Source organism: Rhineura floridana, chromosome 2 (genome assembly GCF_030035675.1).
Source record: "Rhineura floridana isolate rRhiFlo1 chromosome 2, rRhiFlo1.hap2, whole genome shotgun sequence".
Taxonomy (NCBI): domain Eukaryota; kingdom Metazoa; phylum Chordata; class Lepidosauria; order Squamata; family Rhineuridae; genus Rhineura; species Rhineura floridana.
Window position 1 is genome coordinate 121,689,993 of NC_084481.1, and position 14,956 is coordinate 121,704,948.

The 14,956-nt window shown below is 42.3% G+C and overlaps 1 protein-coding gene across 1 annotated transcript in view; it reads left to right on the forward strand.

Moving 5' to 3' along the window:
- Positions 1-14,956, forward strand: part of IPO7 (importin 7) — a 64,975-nt gene that overhangs the window by 35,812 nt on the left and 14,207 nt on the right. Inside the window, exons 15-16 of the mRNA XM_061610380.1 lie at positions 1,768-1,928; positions 2,755-2,883. Coding sequence (XP_061466364.1) covers positions 1,768-1,928; positions 2,755-2,883 — 290 coding nt within the window. The remainder of the gene's footprint in view (positions 1-1,767; positions 1,929-2,754; positions 2,884-14,956) is intronic.

The window sequence follows — 14,956 nt, forward strand, 5'->3', positions numbered from 1 at the left end:
ATCCTCATGATACCTTACTGTCTTATGCCAATGATTAGAACAATTCTTGGGGTGGAAAGAACAGTCTTGAGTGTGTTTTTTTCTTTTGCTGTTGGTGTGAACTAATTTTTGCAAACAGTGAAGTGTGAAAAGATGTATGTTAAAATATGTTAATGTGTTAAATGCTAATGAGCCCATTTCTTAAAACAACTATTATGCTTGTCCTTTTAGAAAAAAATGGGTGACCATGCAAGAGCAGCAGGCATTATTGCCATACTTCCAGTGGTTTTAACTAAAGACTTTCACCATATATTCGCTTCTTATTATTTCAGATCAATATATGAAATTGTGCAGTTTCTCAGCTCTTTGGCCTAGTGCCTTCTTAGCTCCCTTACCACTTCAACCTGTTTTAACTACAGCACACAGCCCCTTCTGTTAATGAGGATTGTGCCATGTGCAAGGTTTTCCTCTTTACAAACCCTACTCCAAGTCCTTTCCTCAGTTATTGCTGGTTTTCCCCTGTCAGACTTGTGCCGCCTTCACCTTTCCTCCCCTTGGTTCCTGCTCCTCAGGCCACTGCTTTCCATGTTACTTCTTATAGACTCTTGCTCTCCTCTACATCCTGGACCCCTCCCCCTCCCACAGTTTCCTCAACACCCTTCTTGAGAAACACTTGTTTCTCTCTCCTTACTCCCTTTCTGACAGTAGGACTCTACCAATCTTTAGTTAGCCAACTGATCCTTAACTTTTATTTATTTATTTTATTAACTTTGTCAAAATTCTGTGACAGGCCTTCCACCATGGGAGGTTATTTATTTATTGCCATTTAATATTTCAAAGCAGACTTAGAATATTTATGAGCATTGCATGGTCACAGTATCTCAGGCAATGGCTACAAAGTCCAAATGCATTGATAGGGCGCTTACTGGAGTTGTTGTGCCTTTTAAATAGGTTATCCTCTGTAGATCTGCAGAAAAATTGTATTTGACAAAGTCACTTGAAACTGTGTGTATGGGGGGAAACCCTCCCTAGTTTTTAAAAAAGAAAACAGAAAGGAATGGTTTACACAGAGGCTAGTAAATATGTTAGTACACACGTGGGGCACCTAGTAATGTGAGACCTTTAGTGATCCTTAGCCAACACCACATAGCCAAAGGGCATTGCTTGATAAATCAACATTTTTCTGTGCTGCTTTCCTTTGCAGAGCTCCACAGGGAGAAAGACAGTCAGAAGGGACAAACTGGGGGCCATGAAAAAAACAGGTGCATGCTTTAGTCCAGTGGTTTTTAATCCTGGGCCATGGACGTCTTTCAGAAACTTATGAAAGTTATGGACCCCATAAATATTTTATTTTATTTATTTTATTTTATTTATATACCGCCCTAAGCCCGAAGGCTCTCTGGGCGGTGTACAAAAAGATACATACATACTCTTATTGTATTGGAAATTTATTATTATTATTTTTTTGGTGCCTAGTTCTTGGACCCCCTGAAGCCTATCCATTGAATCGCCTAGGGTTCCAAATGGGAAAATGAGCACAACTGTTCCAGAGCAAGCACGAAAAAAGGACGGGGGAAGTAGTGGTGGCATTCTGCAGATTATAATTTGTCTTCATTATAAAAAAGATGGTGGAACATACTGGTTAAATTCATGCCATGAAGCCGAATATTACTTGAAATTGCCCTTTGTTTTGTAAATACACAAAAGTGCGGCTTGGTAAACATGTCAAATTATTAAAATACTTTAAATTACAGGAAAGTAATCTCTGTTTTTTTGTTTGCTTTGTAGCTAAGGAATATATTACTCCATTCATAAGACCTGTAATGCAGGCTCTTCTTCATATTATTAGAGAGACTGAGAATGATGATCTTACTAATGTGATTCAGAAAATGATCTGTGAATATAGTGAAGAGGTTACTCCTATAGCAGTAGAAATGACGCAGCATTTGGTAAGTTGCACTTTTTTAATGTCTGCTGCTGTCTTAATATTCTGATAATGTGCTTATGTAGGCTGTTAACTACATATTCTGATCTGCTTAGTTTGCTGCCAAAGTCAGTGTGTTGATGGTAATAAAACATTGTCAAGAAGTGACTTTATTAAAAACCAAGATAAGATTCTTGGCTATTTAATACTAGGAAATCCTAAATGGTAATGTTGGGCTTTCTTAAAGATTTGAGGTTCAATCCTGAGTTCCCATGAGAAGAAGTCATCTGCTGGAGATGGGAGGAGCCAGTATTTACTGTTTTCTCTTTCCCCCTGTGCTTCCTGAAAGGTTACTCCAAAGGGGTAAGCTTGAGAAGTGGTGCTGAGGCCTGCAGTGAAAGGCAAAATCAGCAAAAATCTCCTCTCCTCCCCTCCCCACAGCAGCTTTCCCCCCTAATGCTTAATAGGAATGTTTTAAAAATTAGTATTTAGAATTTTTACCCTTTCAACAGTTCATTTAAATTCCTGCAACACTGATGTTGCTTTCCCCCCCCCCATTGGTGCAGAATTAAGGCTAACCACAAATTTCTGATCAGTTGTGAACTTGAACCAAGATCAGTTCTTTAATCCACAGGTCCATCCAGGTCTTACAAAATGAAAAAAGCCCAAATTCTTCTCGGTTGAGTTCAAGAAACTACTAACATTCCCCTCCCCTGGTATAGGTCTTAACTAATAATGTTCTTTTGCATACAGTCTTGAAAATATGGTCAGTGTTTATTGTGCCATGATTCTTGATCTCTAATTGAGCGTTCATATTGACTCTTAAAAGATTTTATTCTTTCTGTTTGTAGGCAATGACTTTTAACCAGGTGATTCAGACAGGACCAGATGAAGAAGGCAGTGATGATAAAGCAGTAACAGCAATGGGCATCTTGAATACCATTGATACACTCCTTAGTGTTGTTGAAGATCACAAAGAAGTAAGGATTTTGTTTGTTTCCAGTAAAGGATGCAAACTAGCTTAGTTACAAGAGTCTCGGTAGGAAGCCAGCATAAGTATTTACATTCAATAAACAAGTTATTGGGAAAAAATACTAATTTGTTGTTAACCTTGGTTAAATGTTAAAACAAAGACAGGTCTGGATTAATTGTGAGTTTTACAAAACTAATTTTTGTATAAATTATTTCGGGGGGAAAATAGAGGCCACAAGACAAACATCTGCTGTTCCAGGTACTTCAGTACCTTGCAGAATCCTGAAAGAATCTTTCATTAGTAGGAGTCATTTTTCTGAGGAATTATGTGTATATGTGGTGTTTTTTTAAAAAAAAAAAGACCAAAAGATGAAATCTGACCTGTATAAATGATATAAAACCAGTACTTGTGCATATTTTCTCAATAAGATTCCGCTCCTGGCAATGGTAAAGGGCCAAGAGCTTTTAAGATGGGAAACTTGTGGTTTCCCCCTCCCCACACATGTGATGTTGAGCGATAGCTTCCTGAAGATTAACCATGTTGTAATCCAATATTTGGAAGGCACCAGGGTCCTGATACCTGTTGGTGACAGTGACTTTAATGTCCTTAAAACAAGTAAAAATATTTAATAGCCCACTCTCTGGTTATTCATAACAATATAAGAGAACCCTGCTGGATAGAACTAGTCTGTATAATCTAGCATCCTGTTCTCACTAGTGGCCAGGAGAATGCCTTCAAGAAGTGTACAAGCACAGCAGAAAGCTATTGTTATGCTCCAAGGATATGGTATTTGGGGGTACTCAGCCTCTGAAAATGAAGGTTCCATTCAACTAACAAGATAGTCATTGATCTATCCTCCATTAATCCTTGGAGGCCTGCTGTGATAATTTATAGGACATTGTGCAGGTAATGTTGCTCTTACCCGCTTTGATCTGGATGTAATAATTATGCCAAAATTGATCCCAGGTGATACTAAGGCTCTGTCTTGTCAGCTTTTCTTGGATACTTTTCAGTATGGGCAATCTGAGAATGAGGACAAGACTCTTGGTGCTCTCAGTCTGCGGCCATCCAGGCTTACTAAGTCTGCTAGGTTGGGCTGGCACGGATGCTTATTTTCACCTTTAAAGCCTTAAAAGTTGTGGAATCAGAATGGCTCAAGAACTTTCTCCTCTCAAATGAACTTGCTCAAGCACTTTGGAGGCACTTCGCCAGGTCCTCCTGCTATTGGAGGTGCAGCAAGTGGACACTAGTCTAGACATTTATTAGATGCTTTCGTTGAGCTTCCTACCAAGATCCTGAGTTCCCTGTTCTGAAAGCTTGCAGACAGGTCAGATTATATCAGTATATATGTGTAGCTGAGAAATTTCTGTCACACTGTATATCACTTTACAACAAAATGCTATTTGGTTGCCCATTCATAGTTTGGATTGATTTGGGGGCAGGGGGCACTTCACAGTCAGCTTGAGTTTTCACCATCATGAATAATTTGTTATATGCAGACTTGACTGCTACATTGCAGCTCTGACTCCACATAATTTATGGAATAAGTTAAATAGTATTCATCCTAATACAGACGCTTAGTGCCAGGAACTCTACTATATATTACACTTCATGGCAAGAACTGTTGGTTTACTCTAGGGGTGAACAACAGATAGTGCTCCATGTAGTGGTGGCAGCAGGTCATAGACTTCATATGTATGCATGCACATCCTCCCTCCCACTCTTACTCTCACACACAGGCTTCCACCTATTCACTATTGCACATGCACACTCACCCTTTCCCCCAGTCTCAGTGCATGGGGATGGAGAGGCTTTAACCTCCCCTCTGTGTATATTGAGATCCCATTGCACCTGCCCCCTCCCCACTGCCTATCTGGGAATAACTGAAGAAGCTCACGGATCCAAGCACTCCTCAGTTCTTCCCAGCCCCAATCAGCTGCAGTGTGTGATGAGATCTCATTGACTGCACATCTCTACCCTCCCCAGCTAATCGGCACTGGAAAGAGCTGAGGAACATGCCCATCAGCAAGGAATAATTCCATCATGCACCATGCTCTTATTCCCCTACCAAACAACTGTTTGACATGCTAAGGGCGGAGCATGTTTGCAATAGGGAAGAAGAGGCATGGGGGGGGGGCTCCTTGTGCACCTTCCTTCCCATGTAAATCATTCTCCTTGCAGCCAATGCAATGCAGTGCCTGGGCAACTCACAGAGAGCCACATGCGACTCAAAGGCAATATGTTACTTGCATGTGGTTTACAACTATACTTTGCTTCCTATTCTTTTAACTAGTTACTGATCTATAAGAGGACTTTTATCCTGTGATTGATAATTTTACTCAGGAGGGAGTGTTGGGTGAGGGGTTTTGTCAAAAGCTTTTAGGAAGTCCAAGTATATAAAGCCCACTGGATCACCTTTATGTGCATGCTTGTTGACACTCTCAGAGAACAAAAATTGGTAATACAGGAATTGTTTTTTGCAGAAATAATGTTCATTTTCCTTGTCCTTCTATGTGTTCAATAATTGTTTGTTGTTTTCCTTTCATTTAGCTAGAAGAAATGTACCTCCAGATTTCTGATATGCTATTGTCTTTTAGCATCAAGTGTTTCCATTCCCCATTTTGGCCTGTAGACATCTGACATTACCATCTAAACATTCATATGTATGTCCTTCTCCAAATGTCCTTTTATTTATAAATAACAGTATTTCTGTGCCACCATATCATAAAATATCAGGGTGGTGTAAAGCATTAAAACATAAAACACCATTAAAATAATACAGATAATAAAGTGACTAGCTAATCAAAAGGAAAAAATATTAAACAGCTGCAAAGGTCTGTCAGCATAATCTGGCTGTTCATTATCTGGTTCTTCTCTATCCCCTATTTGATGACCCATTACACCAGGGATTACCAACCTTTTTGACCAGAGGGCACAGTTTAAATTTTGAGAGTGTGCTTAGGTCACCAGTCACAAAATGGCTGCTATGGGGGTGTGGCATAACACAAAACTAGAGAGTAGTCATGGTGAAGCTTTTCCCATAAATTTATTTCCATATTACAAAAGGCTTGACCTGTTGAAATTTTGTCTGCCACACAGCTGTGAATCCTAAACCAAAGCCTAGGCTACCATCCTGTACCCACTTACCTGGAAGTAAGCTCCATTAAATACAAACTTACTTCCAAGTAATGTCTATATAGACATTTATACCATTGTACTATAAGTTAATTATACAGTGAATTCTTAATGAGTGCCTGGTCTTTAGTTCCTGCACAGCAGGAGGCATGCCTAAGCCTCTTTGCAAAGTTTTCACATTTGTCTTTTTTGGGGAGGAGGATTCTTTAACATCCACCCACACTTACTGTGTAATAGTATTTGCAGAAATAATTTCTAGGGACTACCTGATCTCTGGTGAACCCAGTACAGGAAAGATGCATCTTGGTTGGTAGGGAAAAAGAAAGGGCAAAGTATGGAGATTCTAGGGACCAGAGGGGGAAAAAGTCAGAAGCAGGAAAAGTGCATTAAAAGGAAAGGCAAAACTGCAGCTCTTTAGCATCCCAGGGATTCCTGTTGCCTGGTGTCCAACAGCACACTTATCAGTCACATCTCTGACTTTACTCATTGGCTAATACTTTATCAGACGGCAGCAGCCAGGCTGGCTCATTTCACAGAAATTGCTTAGAAGGGTATCTGCACATTTTGCTCCATAACAGGTTAGTGCCCCCACATTACACTACCATCACTAAGGGATGAGTCATCCCAATCCACATGCTTCTTGACTCCTGTTACCTTTCCTTATCTTTGCTACACTGAAATCTGCTGGGAGCTTGATCCCCAAAGTCTTAACTCCTGCAAAAAGTGCTAACAGTTGTCACATGAAAAATTGACCCCTTCTACAGGATAATTTCTCTCTTCCTCAATAATGACAGCCTCCTGCCCTGAAAGCTTCATTCTCCAAAACAGCAGAAGGGTTAGCACAGCAGGGAGACCACTTTCTTTTTCTCCCAAAACAGAGTCCTGTGCAGTGAGTTAAGGTGAACTTGGTTGCCTCTGCTGTAGTGATGGTGGGAAGTGTCATGGGGAAAAAAGACGGACCACTTGAAAAACAGACAGCAATGACTTTATTCAAAACCCATTCACACAATTGCTGCAGCAATGAGAGAGAGATCTCCCAAAACAAGATTGAAAAAGCTCTCTTTGCCCTCCGTGGGCAGGGTGCCTAGTTTTGTTGTTGTTGTGTGTCTTCAAGTCGATTATGACTTATGGCGACCCTACGAATCAGCAACCTCCAATAGCATCTGTCATGAACCACCCTGTTCAGATCTTGTAAGTTCAGGTCTGTGGCTTCCTTTATGGAATCAATCCATCTCTTGTTTGGCCTTCCTCTTTTTCTACTCCCTTCTGTTTTCCCCAGCATTATTGTCTTTTCTAGTGAATCAGGTCTTCTCATGATGTGTCCAAAGTATAACCTCAGGTTCGTCATCTTAGCTTCTAGTGATAGTTCTTTTAATTTGTTCTAACACCCAATTATTTGTCTTTTTTGTGGTCCATGGTATCCACGAAGCTCTCCTCCAACACCACATTTCAAATGAGCTGATTTTTTCTTACCCGCTTTTTTCAGTGTCCAATGTTCACATCCATACACAGAGATCGGGAATACCATGGTCTGAATGAGCCTGACTTTAGTGTTCAGTGATACATCTTTGCATTTGAGGACCTTTTCTAGTTCTCTCACAGCTGCCCTCCCCAGTCCTAGCTTTCTTCTGATTTCTTGACTATTGTCTCCATTTTGGTTAATGACTGTGCCGAGGTATTGATAATCCTTGACAAGTTCAATGTCTTCATTGTCAACTGTAAAGTTACATAAATCTTCTGTTGTCATTACTTCAGTCTTCTTGACATTCAGCTGTAGTCCTCCTTTTGTGCTTTCCTCTTTAGCTTTCATCAGCATTGGCTTCAACTCATTACTGGTTTCTGCTAGTAGTGTGGTATGGTCTGCATATCTTAAATTATTTATATTTCTCTCTCCAATTTTCACACCATCTTCATCTTGGTCCAATCCTGCTTTCCATATGATATGTTCAGTGTATACATTAAACAAATAGGGTGATAAAATACACCCCTGTCTCACACCCTTTCTGATGGGGAACCAATCAGAATTCTGTCCTTACAGTAGCCTCTTGTCCAGAGTATAGGTTGCGCATCAGGACAATCAGATGCTGTGGCACCCCCATTTCTTTTAAAGCATTCCATAGTTTTTCATGATCTACATAGTCAAAGGCTTTGCTGTAATCTATAAAGCACAGGGTGATTTTCTTCTGAAATTCTTTGCTCCGTTCCATTATCCAACGTATGCTTGTGATATGATCCCTGGTACCTCTTCCTTTTCTAAATCCAGCTTGGACGTTTGGCATTTCTCTCTCCGTATATTGTGAGATCCTTTGTTGTAGAATCTTGAGCATTACTTTACTTGCGTGGGATATTAAGGGAATAGTTTGATAATTACTGCATTCCCTGGGATCCCCTTTCTTTGGAATTGGGATGTATATGTATACACAAAGTTACAAGCAAGCCTCATTACATATGTAAAAGATATGAAAAGAGCAATACATCATGGGGGCTTTTTGCAAGGAACTTTCCTATAGTCCAGAAATAATGTTCCAGACCCAGGTGGGCCTCCTGATTATCTGGAAATCCCAACCAACTGGCCTAGCCAGAAACGGTTCTCTGCTATTTCTGGTACCTGGCTAGTTTCACAAGCAGCCCGTGTCTGCACCAGGCTGTCTACTGCCTAATACAGCAGGGCCCCACTTTTTGGCACCCCGCTTTTTGGCGTTCTGCTAATACGGTGTCCGCGAAGGGCGTTGGGCACCATTTTTTATTCAATTTGGAGCTCGCGGTGGTGGCGGTTTCTCTCCTTCTCACCCCCAGGGTGGGCAAAGGGGGGCGAGGTCAAGGCCTCTTAACATGCTCTGCGCCCGTGTTCCCGGGGAAATCTGTGGGAAAGCTGCAGCCTGCTGCAGTCTTTTCTCTCCTTTCCTTCCTAAATAGAGCAGTATCTTCCTGCTTCTGAGAAAGAGCAGCGACGACGGGAAAGAACCCTCCCTCCACAGGCCTGGGTATGGGTGGGCTGTGGCCGGCGCACTGAGGCTGTCCCCACTGGGTGTCAGCAGCCCAGACTCACACACACGTGGCAGTGGAAAAAGAAGCTTCCCCAGGAGTAGGGGGGGGCATGGCTGACAACCCAGGAAAACAACACACACATACACCCCATGAGGGGCCAAGGACAGTTCCTGGCACTTCACTGGGTGCTTGAGGCAACCTGTCCAATTGACTCACTCCTGCCACTGCTACGGGGCGACTGGGGGGGCCTGTGATGGTTCCCTGCTACCCCTCCTCCCACCATCGAAGACCAAGAGATGTGGTGATAAAGGGGATGGTTGGCGCGGTGGCTCTATGAAGCCTTGCACCTTCTTCGAAGAGCCACGTATCACCTCCGCTAGTTGAGAGGTCAGCACCATGCGTAGGCAACAGAGGGACCTGGGATGCCTCCCGGCTACCTCCCGCCTGATCGCTGTTCTTATCTTTTCCGCTGAGGAGCTGTCGTCTGCCGCCACTGGGGAGCAAAGGAGGGACCAGGGACAACTCCTGGCTCCCTCCTGAGGTAAAGGCGATCTCTGAATAGCAAGGGAGGGGTCTGTCAGTAAGCAAAGGTTATGTTCCGCTTTACAGTGATTTTCGCTTTTTGGCAGAGGTCTGGAATCTAACCAGCCATATGAGTGGGGCCCTACTGTACTACAAAATGTTCTTTCTGAGAAAACAAAATGGATGCTAAGGACAAGATGGATTTCAGTTGTTCAATTTTTCCCCGTCATCTTCTCCCTTTGGCAGCCTTTAGCTATCAATCCTAATACTCAATTAATGACCTTTCATGTATTACTTATTCCAATTCCTCCATCAGTCGCTTCAGCACAATGAGTACAATTCGCCATAGTGTAGTTTCTTAAAGGTTTAAATTTCAACTGGCCATAATCTGGAATGAAAGCACATTGTTTTGAAGGAACTATTCCCAAAGGTGGAACTAATTCGCATGTAAATGGCAAAAGAACCTTCTGGGTGGGCCAAAGTGTACCAGGAATGCCATGAAAGGGATTTGTAAAATGAACCAGTTGGTACCAGCTTCCCTTGTGAATGAGGGGAGGTCCATGGCTAGTTCTGGAGTGCAGAGACATTGGACACCATCCATATCTCATTAGCTGGTAATGCTATCATGGCAAAATCAAAACTTGGTTTGCGTGGATGATGTTAACACACTCAACAGGAAGTTAAAATCAAGCTGGTTGCACTGGCTTGGGCTTATTGTAGGAAAGAATTATCTTTCCATATAGTGTATGGGTTATAGTGTACCTTAAAATAAACATTAACCCAATCCATAACATTTTGTATGTCTTGACAGGCTCCTTCTTGAAATACAGGATACTTCTATTAACTAACTCAAAAGTTCACTTGGTAAAGGAATAAGTTCAAAAGTCTCTGGTGCTGGAGCTGGCACAGGTGACCCAAGCAGATAGTAAGGCATAGGATCCTATTCTCCTGTCAATGCTAGGCTTACAAGAGGACTTTGTAAGAGCTTTATTATGGCACGTGGCTACCGTCTTCTATCAGTCTGCCAGTCCACACCCCAGGTGCTGGTAATTGGGCCATTAGGACTCAGAAACAGCTGCCACTCTTCTGGATCTCATGCCTCACTTGCATTGGCTCGGGATCAATCTGTAGAGGTTCAAATGGTAGGGCCTTTGGCTTCAGCTCAGCTCCGACCTTTCACTGTGACACGTGTGTCCAGTTGTTTGCACCTTGATGGCAGAATTATTTCTGTGGAACACCTTGACCATCACATAGTGCCCAGGCAGAATGGAATGACCAGGCTCCATGAGAGGCTTTGGGAGGGCCTCTTTGACTTATGAATGTAATATTCTAACAGCATCAATTAATACATGACAGTACTTCAGCATGGCCTTATCCCTAACTGAAGGATAAAGACTAGGTGATGAATAGGGCATCTGGCCACTTGAAACCAGTTTCTTGACCAACTTCTTTGACATTGTGATGGCATCTGCATGCCTGGCAGGGTATGCCTCAATTCATCCTGAAAACATGTCAAGTAAAACCAATACATACTTAAATCCTGCACACTGAGGCATTTCTATGAAATCCATCTGAATATTGACAAAAGGACCAAAGGGTTTTTATGTGCCAAGGGAGTAGATTTTTCAGCTTTACCAATGTTGTGTTGTAAACAAACTGAACATGGAGAGCAAAAATCATGTGCCACAGAAGAGAATCCAGGGGCAAACCATTCCTATTTAATTGCTGAAATCATCCCCCATTTGCTCATGTGTGCCTGGCCGTGGGACATGTGAGCAAGGAGAGGTAGTAATTCATGTGGTGCCTTAGCTAAAAAAGCAAACAGCCTGTTGCCACTGTGATATCTCTAACTATGGAGCAGAAGATTGTCAGCTGATGGAGTAAAGCAGTACCCACAACAGGTAGGAGTGAACTTTGGAAAGTGTAGCCTCTGGGCATCCCATGGGAATTTCATGCAGAGAAAGTCCATGCTTTCTGCTGACAATATTTCTCCTATCCATCCAGAATATATATACATCTAATAATAAGAACAAATTCCTAAAAACAACATTTATGCATTTGAATAAAATCAACCTGAATATTTACAAAGGGTTCCATGATGGGAAATGGTCTGCCCTCTTTGTCCTAAATGTTTTTTCCACGTTGTGGGCTTGACAAACAGGACAGGTGTGGCAATATTGCTGAGCTACAGCTGGAAAATTTGGAGCATGCCAATCTTGCTATACTGCCACTCACCCTCCTTTTTGCTAGAGTGAGCCACACTGTGGTATACTCTAGCAAGATAGGGAAGTGGGACCATGGGTGCTACCAAGCAGCTGTCTGGATAGCCCCCAAATGGTCCGGGTGCAAGAGGCACCCTGCCAGTCTCCATTTGTCTTTTTTCAGAATCGGGGGTCTGATCTTTAATGGTTGTTACTAGAGACTGGGTCATGGTGGAGAGATAGCAACACATTTAACAATAGCAATTTCAGAAGGCAATAGCAAAGCATCAAGAAAGGCATTTGCATACGGACCATACTTAAATCCTTACTCCTCCTGAGGTGAGAAAGTCACATTTTAATCATGTATTGCACCCCCTTGCATTTCTTTTACATGAGTAACTATGATTAAGATCTTCTTTATATAAGAAACCAAAGCTTTGGTGCTGGGGTTTTGTCAGCAGTGAAGGAATGGGGGGTAAAACCCTTCATGTTCCTTTTTTGCTTAACATCTAGACTCACAGAATCTCTGGCCTATGTGATGACTTTACACTCTCCTTTTCTCCATACCTTAATCAATTTATTTGCCCCAAAACATTCCTTAACCACTACAAATAGTAACTGACTCTCCTATTCTGTAATACACAAATATGGGAGAAAGCATTCTATTATTACTGGAGAGCACTGGAAGAATTCCCTTTCTATTACTTCAACTGAAAACAGTGAAAATATTTTCCCCAGGGCTCCCCATCTTTCCCTTTAGAAACCCATGGGCATCGGAGACAACTTTTCCTTCCCAGGAATTGGCAGTTAAGACACCTCCAGAGAGCGAGGGAAAGAGGAGAGGGGGTTGAGCTGTTAACATTAACTCATTCTCTTGCAGTCTCTCTTTTAATTTGTTTGTTAACCCTTTTCAAACCTTGGTTACCTGTAAAGTAAGATAAGCAGGAAAAAAAACTTTGTTCACAAATCAGATAGCAGGAAAAAACCCTTTTCATAGCATTATTTGTGTAACACTTTTTTATTTCAATTTCTCTTGGGCGTCCTTTAGACTCCTCACTTGAGATTTATGGCACCTTTTTGTGAATGTTTTTTTTTTGTACCAACTATAATAGGCATCTATCTAAATTAAAGTTCCATGAGTTCTTCTCTACACGTGTAAATCTGGCTTCAGTTGAGGCCTCCCCTGAAGTCATAGGGCTAGTGGTGGAGTCCGGTAATAGCTGAACAACCAGGATTGGTATGAGAATGGGTGATCCAGGTGTCAGGACTAAGACGGGTGGTAAAGGGCTGGTAACGGAACAGGAGGGATACACACAGTAAATTGACCGTACGGCTGAATCAATGCAATAAATTGGATGAGGACAGCCAATTGCTCCCTTTTCTTTTGCAGCCAATTTCTCTTTCACTTTTTTGTTTTCTGCTTTCATTTGTTCTGGGACTCTTGGTGGGAGCGTACAGGTGGCTTTTTGTGACTCTTGAAAGCTTCCTGGTCCCATTGGTACAATGTATTCATTTGACGTGGGTGGTTCTTTTCTAATTGCCCATGCAAGTAATTGAAGTGATCTAGATCAAAGGTGCCAACCCGGGGAAAACTTAAGTTAGGCTAGGTGGTGGTGTAGGCTTCCCATTTATTCAAATAGTTGCAAGACCCAGGTCCAAAAAAGGGGGGGGAGTTGTACATGTGTACGTGCCTGGTGTCCCCAAGAAGGGAACCAAAAACCTTGGGGCCCCAAGGGTTTTCAGATCTGATCAATCAACATGGCTGGCATTCACCTTAGGAGTTCTGGGGATACTACTCCCCCCCCCATAGTGAACTGACTGATGACCCAGAGAATGGCAGAAACTGGAAGATAAGGTATGGCTTATTGAGGTAGTCTTAAAGAAACAGCAGCATTAGTTAAAGGATTGGGGAAAGGTAAACCACAAGAGGAGGGTCATATCTGTCCTGGGTGGTGGAACACAGAGGGTTTCTCACCCTTACGAAGGGCAGAGGGACAACAGACAGTTTTATAGGGAAGACAAGAGTCCTTGGTATCAGAGTCTTTTCAGTCTAGGATGCAATGTCCCTTCGACTTGGGCCGGCATGCTAATCCTTTGGGTGCCTGACGGATACCCAAAGATCCCTGCTGTCGGAGGTGGCTAGGAACAGGAATGCAGCCACAGAGCTGTTCTCCTGACTAATGTACATGTTTGCATATGCTTAGGTGACTTCAGATACAAGAACAGATTCAGATATGCAATTGTGTTATTTCAGATTCAAATGCAATTGCAAATTCAGATTGGCCTGACACAAACTCAGGCCAGAGGACTGACCTGACAGACTTATACCACAGAATCAGATTCACAGTCAGTTTCTGACTCTGACCAATTACAGGTAAATATACAGGGTTAGTAAAAGACAGACAGTATTAACATATAATGGTTCCAAATAAAGTAACTACATCTTAATCTAAAAATTTAAAGGTCCTACTCACCTCGATCAGATGTTCTGGGGCCAATAGTCGCCTCACCAAGTTGTCCAGGGTGGATTTTGAACTGGGATTCTTACCCCTGTTGAAAACATTGTGTACCCTGGCCTAGTTGATGAGGCGTCGCAGGAGGTCCCAAGACTCCGACCGTGTAGCAGTATCCTGTTCGTGATGCCAATTCTGTCGGGGGGGAAAAAGACGGACCACTCGAAAAACAGACAGCAATGACTTTATTCAAAACCCATTCACACAATTGCTGCAGCAGTGAGAGAGAGATCTCCCAAAACAAGATTGAAAAAGCTCTCTCTGCCCTCCATGGGCAGGGTGCCTAGTACTTATACACAAAGTTAGAAACAAGTCTGATTAGATATGTAAAAGATATGAAAAGAGCAAACAAAGCACTAGCAATATGTCATGGGGGCTTTTTGCAAGGAACTTTCCTATAGTCCAGAAATAATGTTCCAGACCCAGGTGGGCCTCCTGATTATCTGGAAATCCCAACCAACTGGCCTAGCCAGAAACGGTTCTCTGCTATTTCTGGTACCTGGCTAGTTTCACAAGCAGCCCATGTCTGCACCAGGCTGTCTACTGCCTAATACTACAAAATGTTCTTTCTGAGAAAACAAAATGGATGCTGAGAACAAGATGGATTACCGTTGTTCAATTTTTCCCCATCAGAAGCCTTTATTTTTCTACCACCTTTGTCTTGTTGCCTTCCTCCTTAACTTTTTCTGGATACTTTGTTGCTGAGGCTCCCTCACAAACT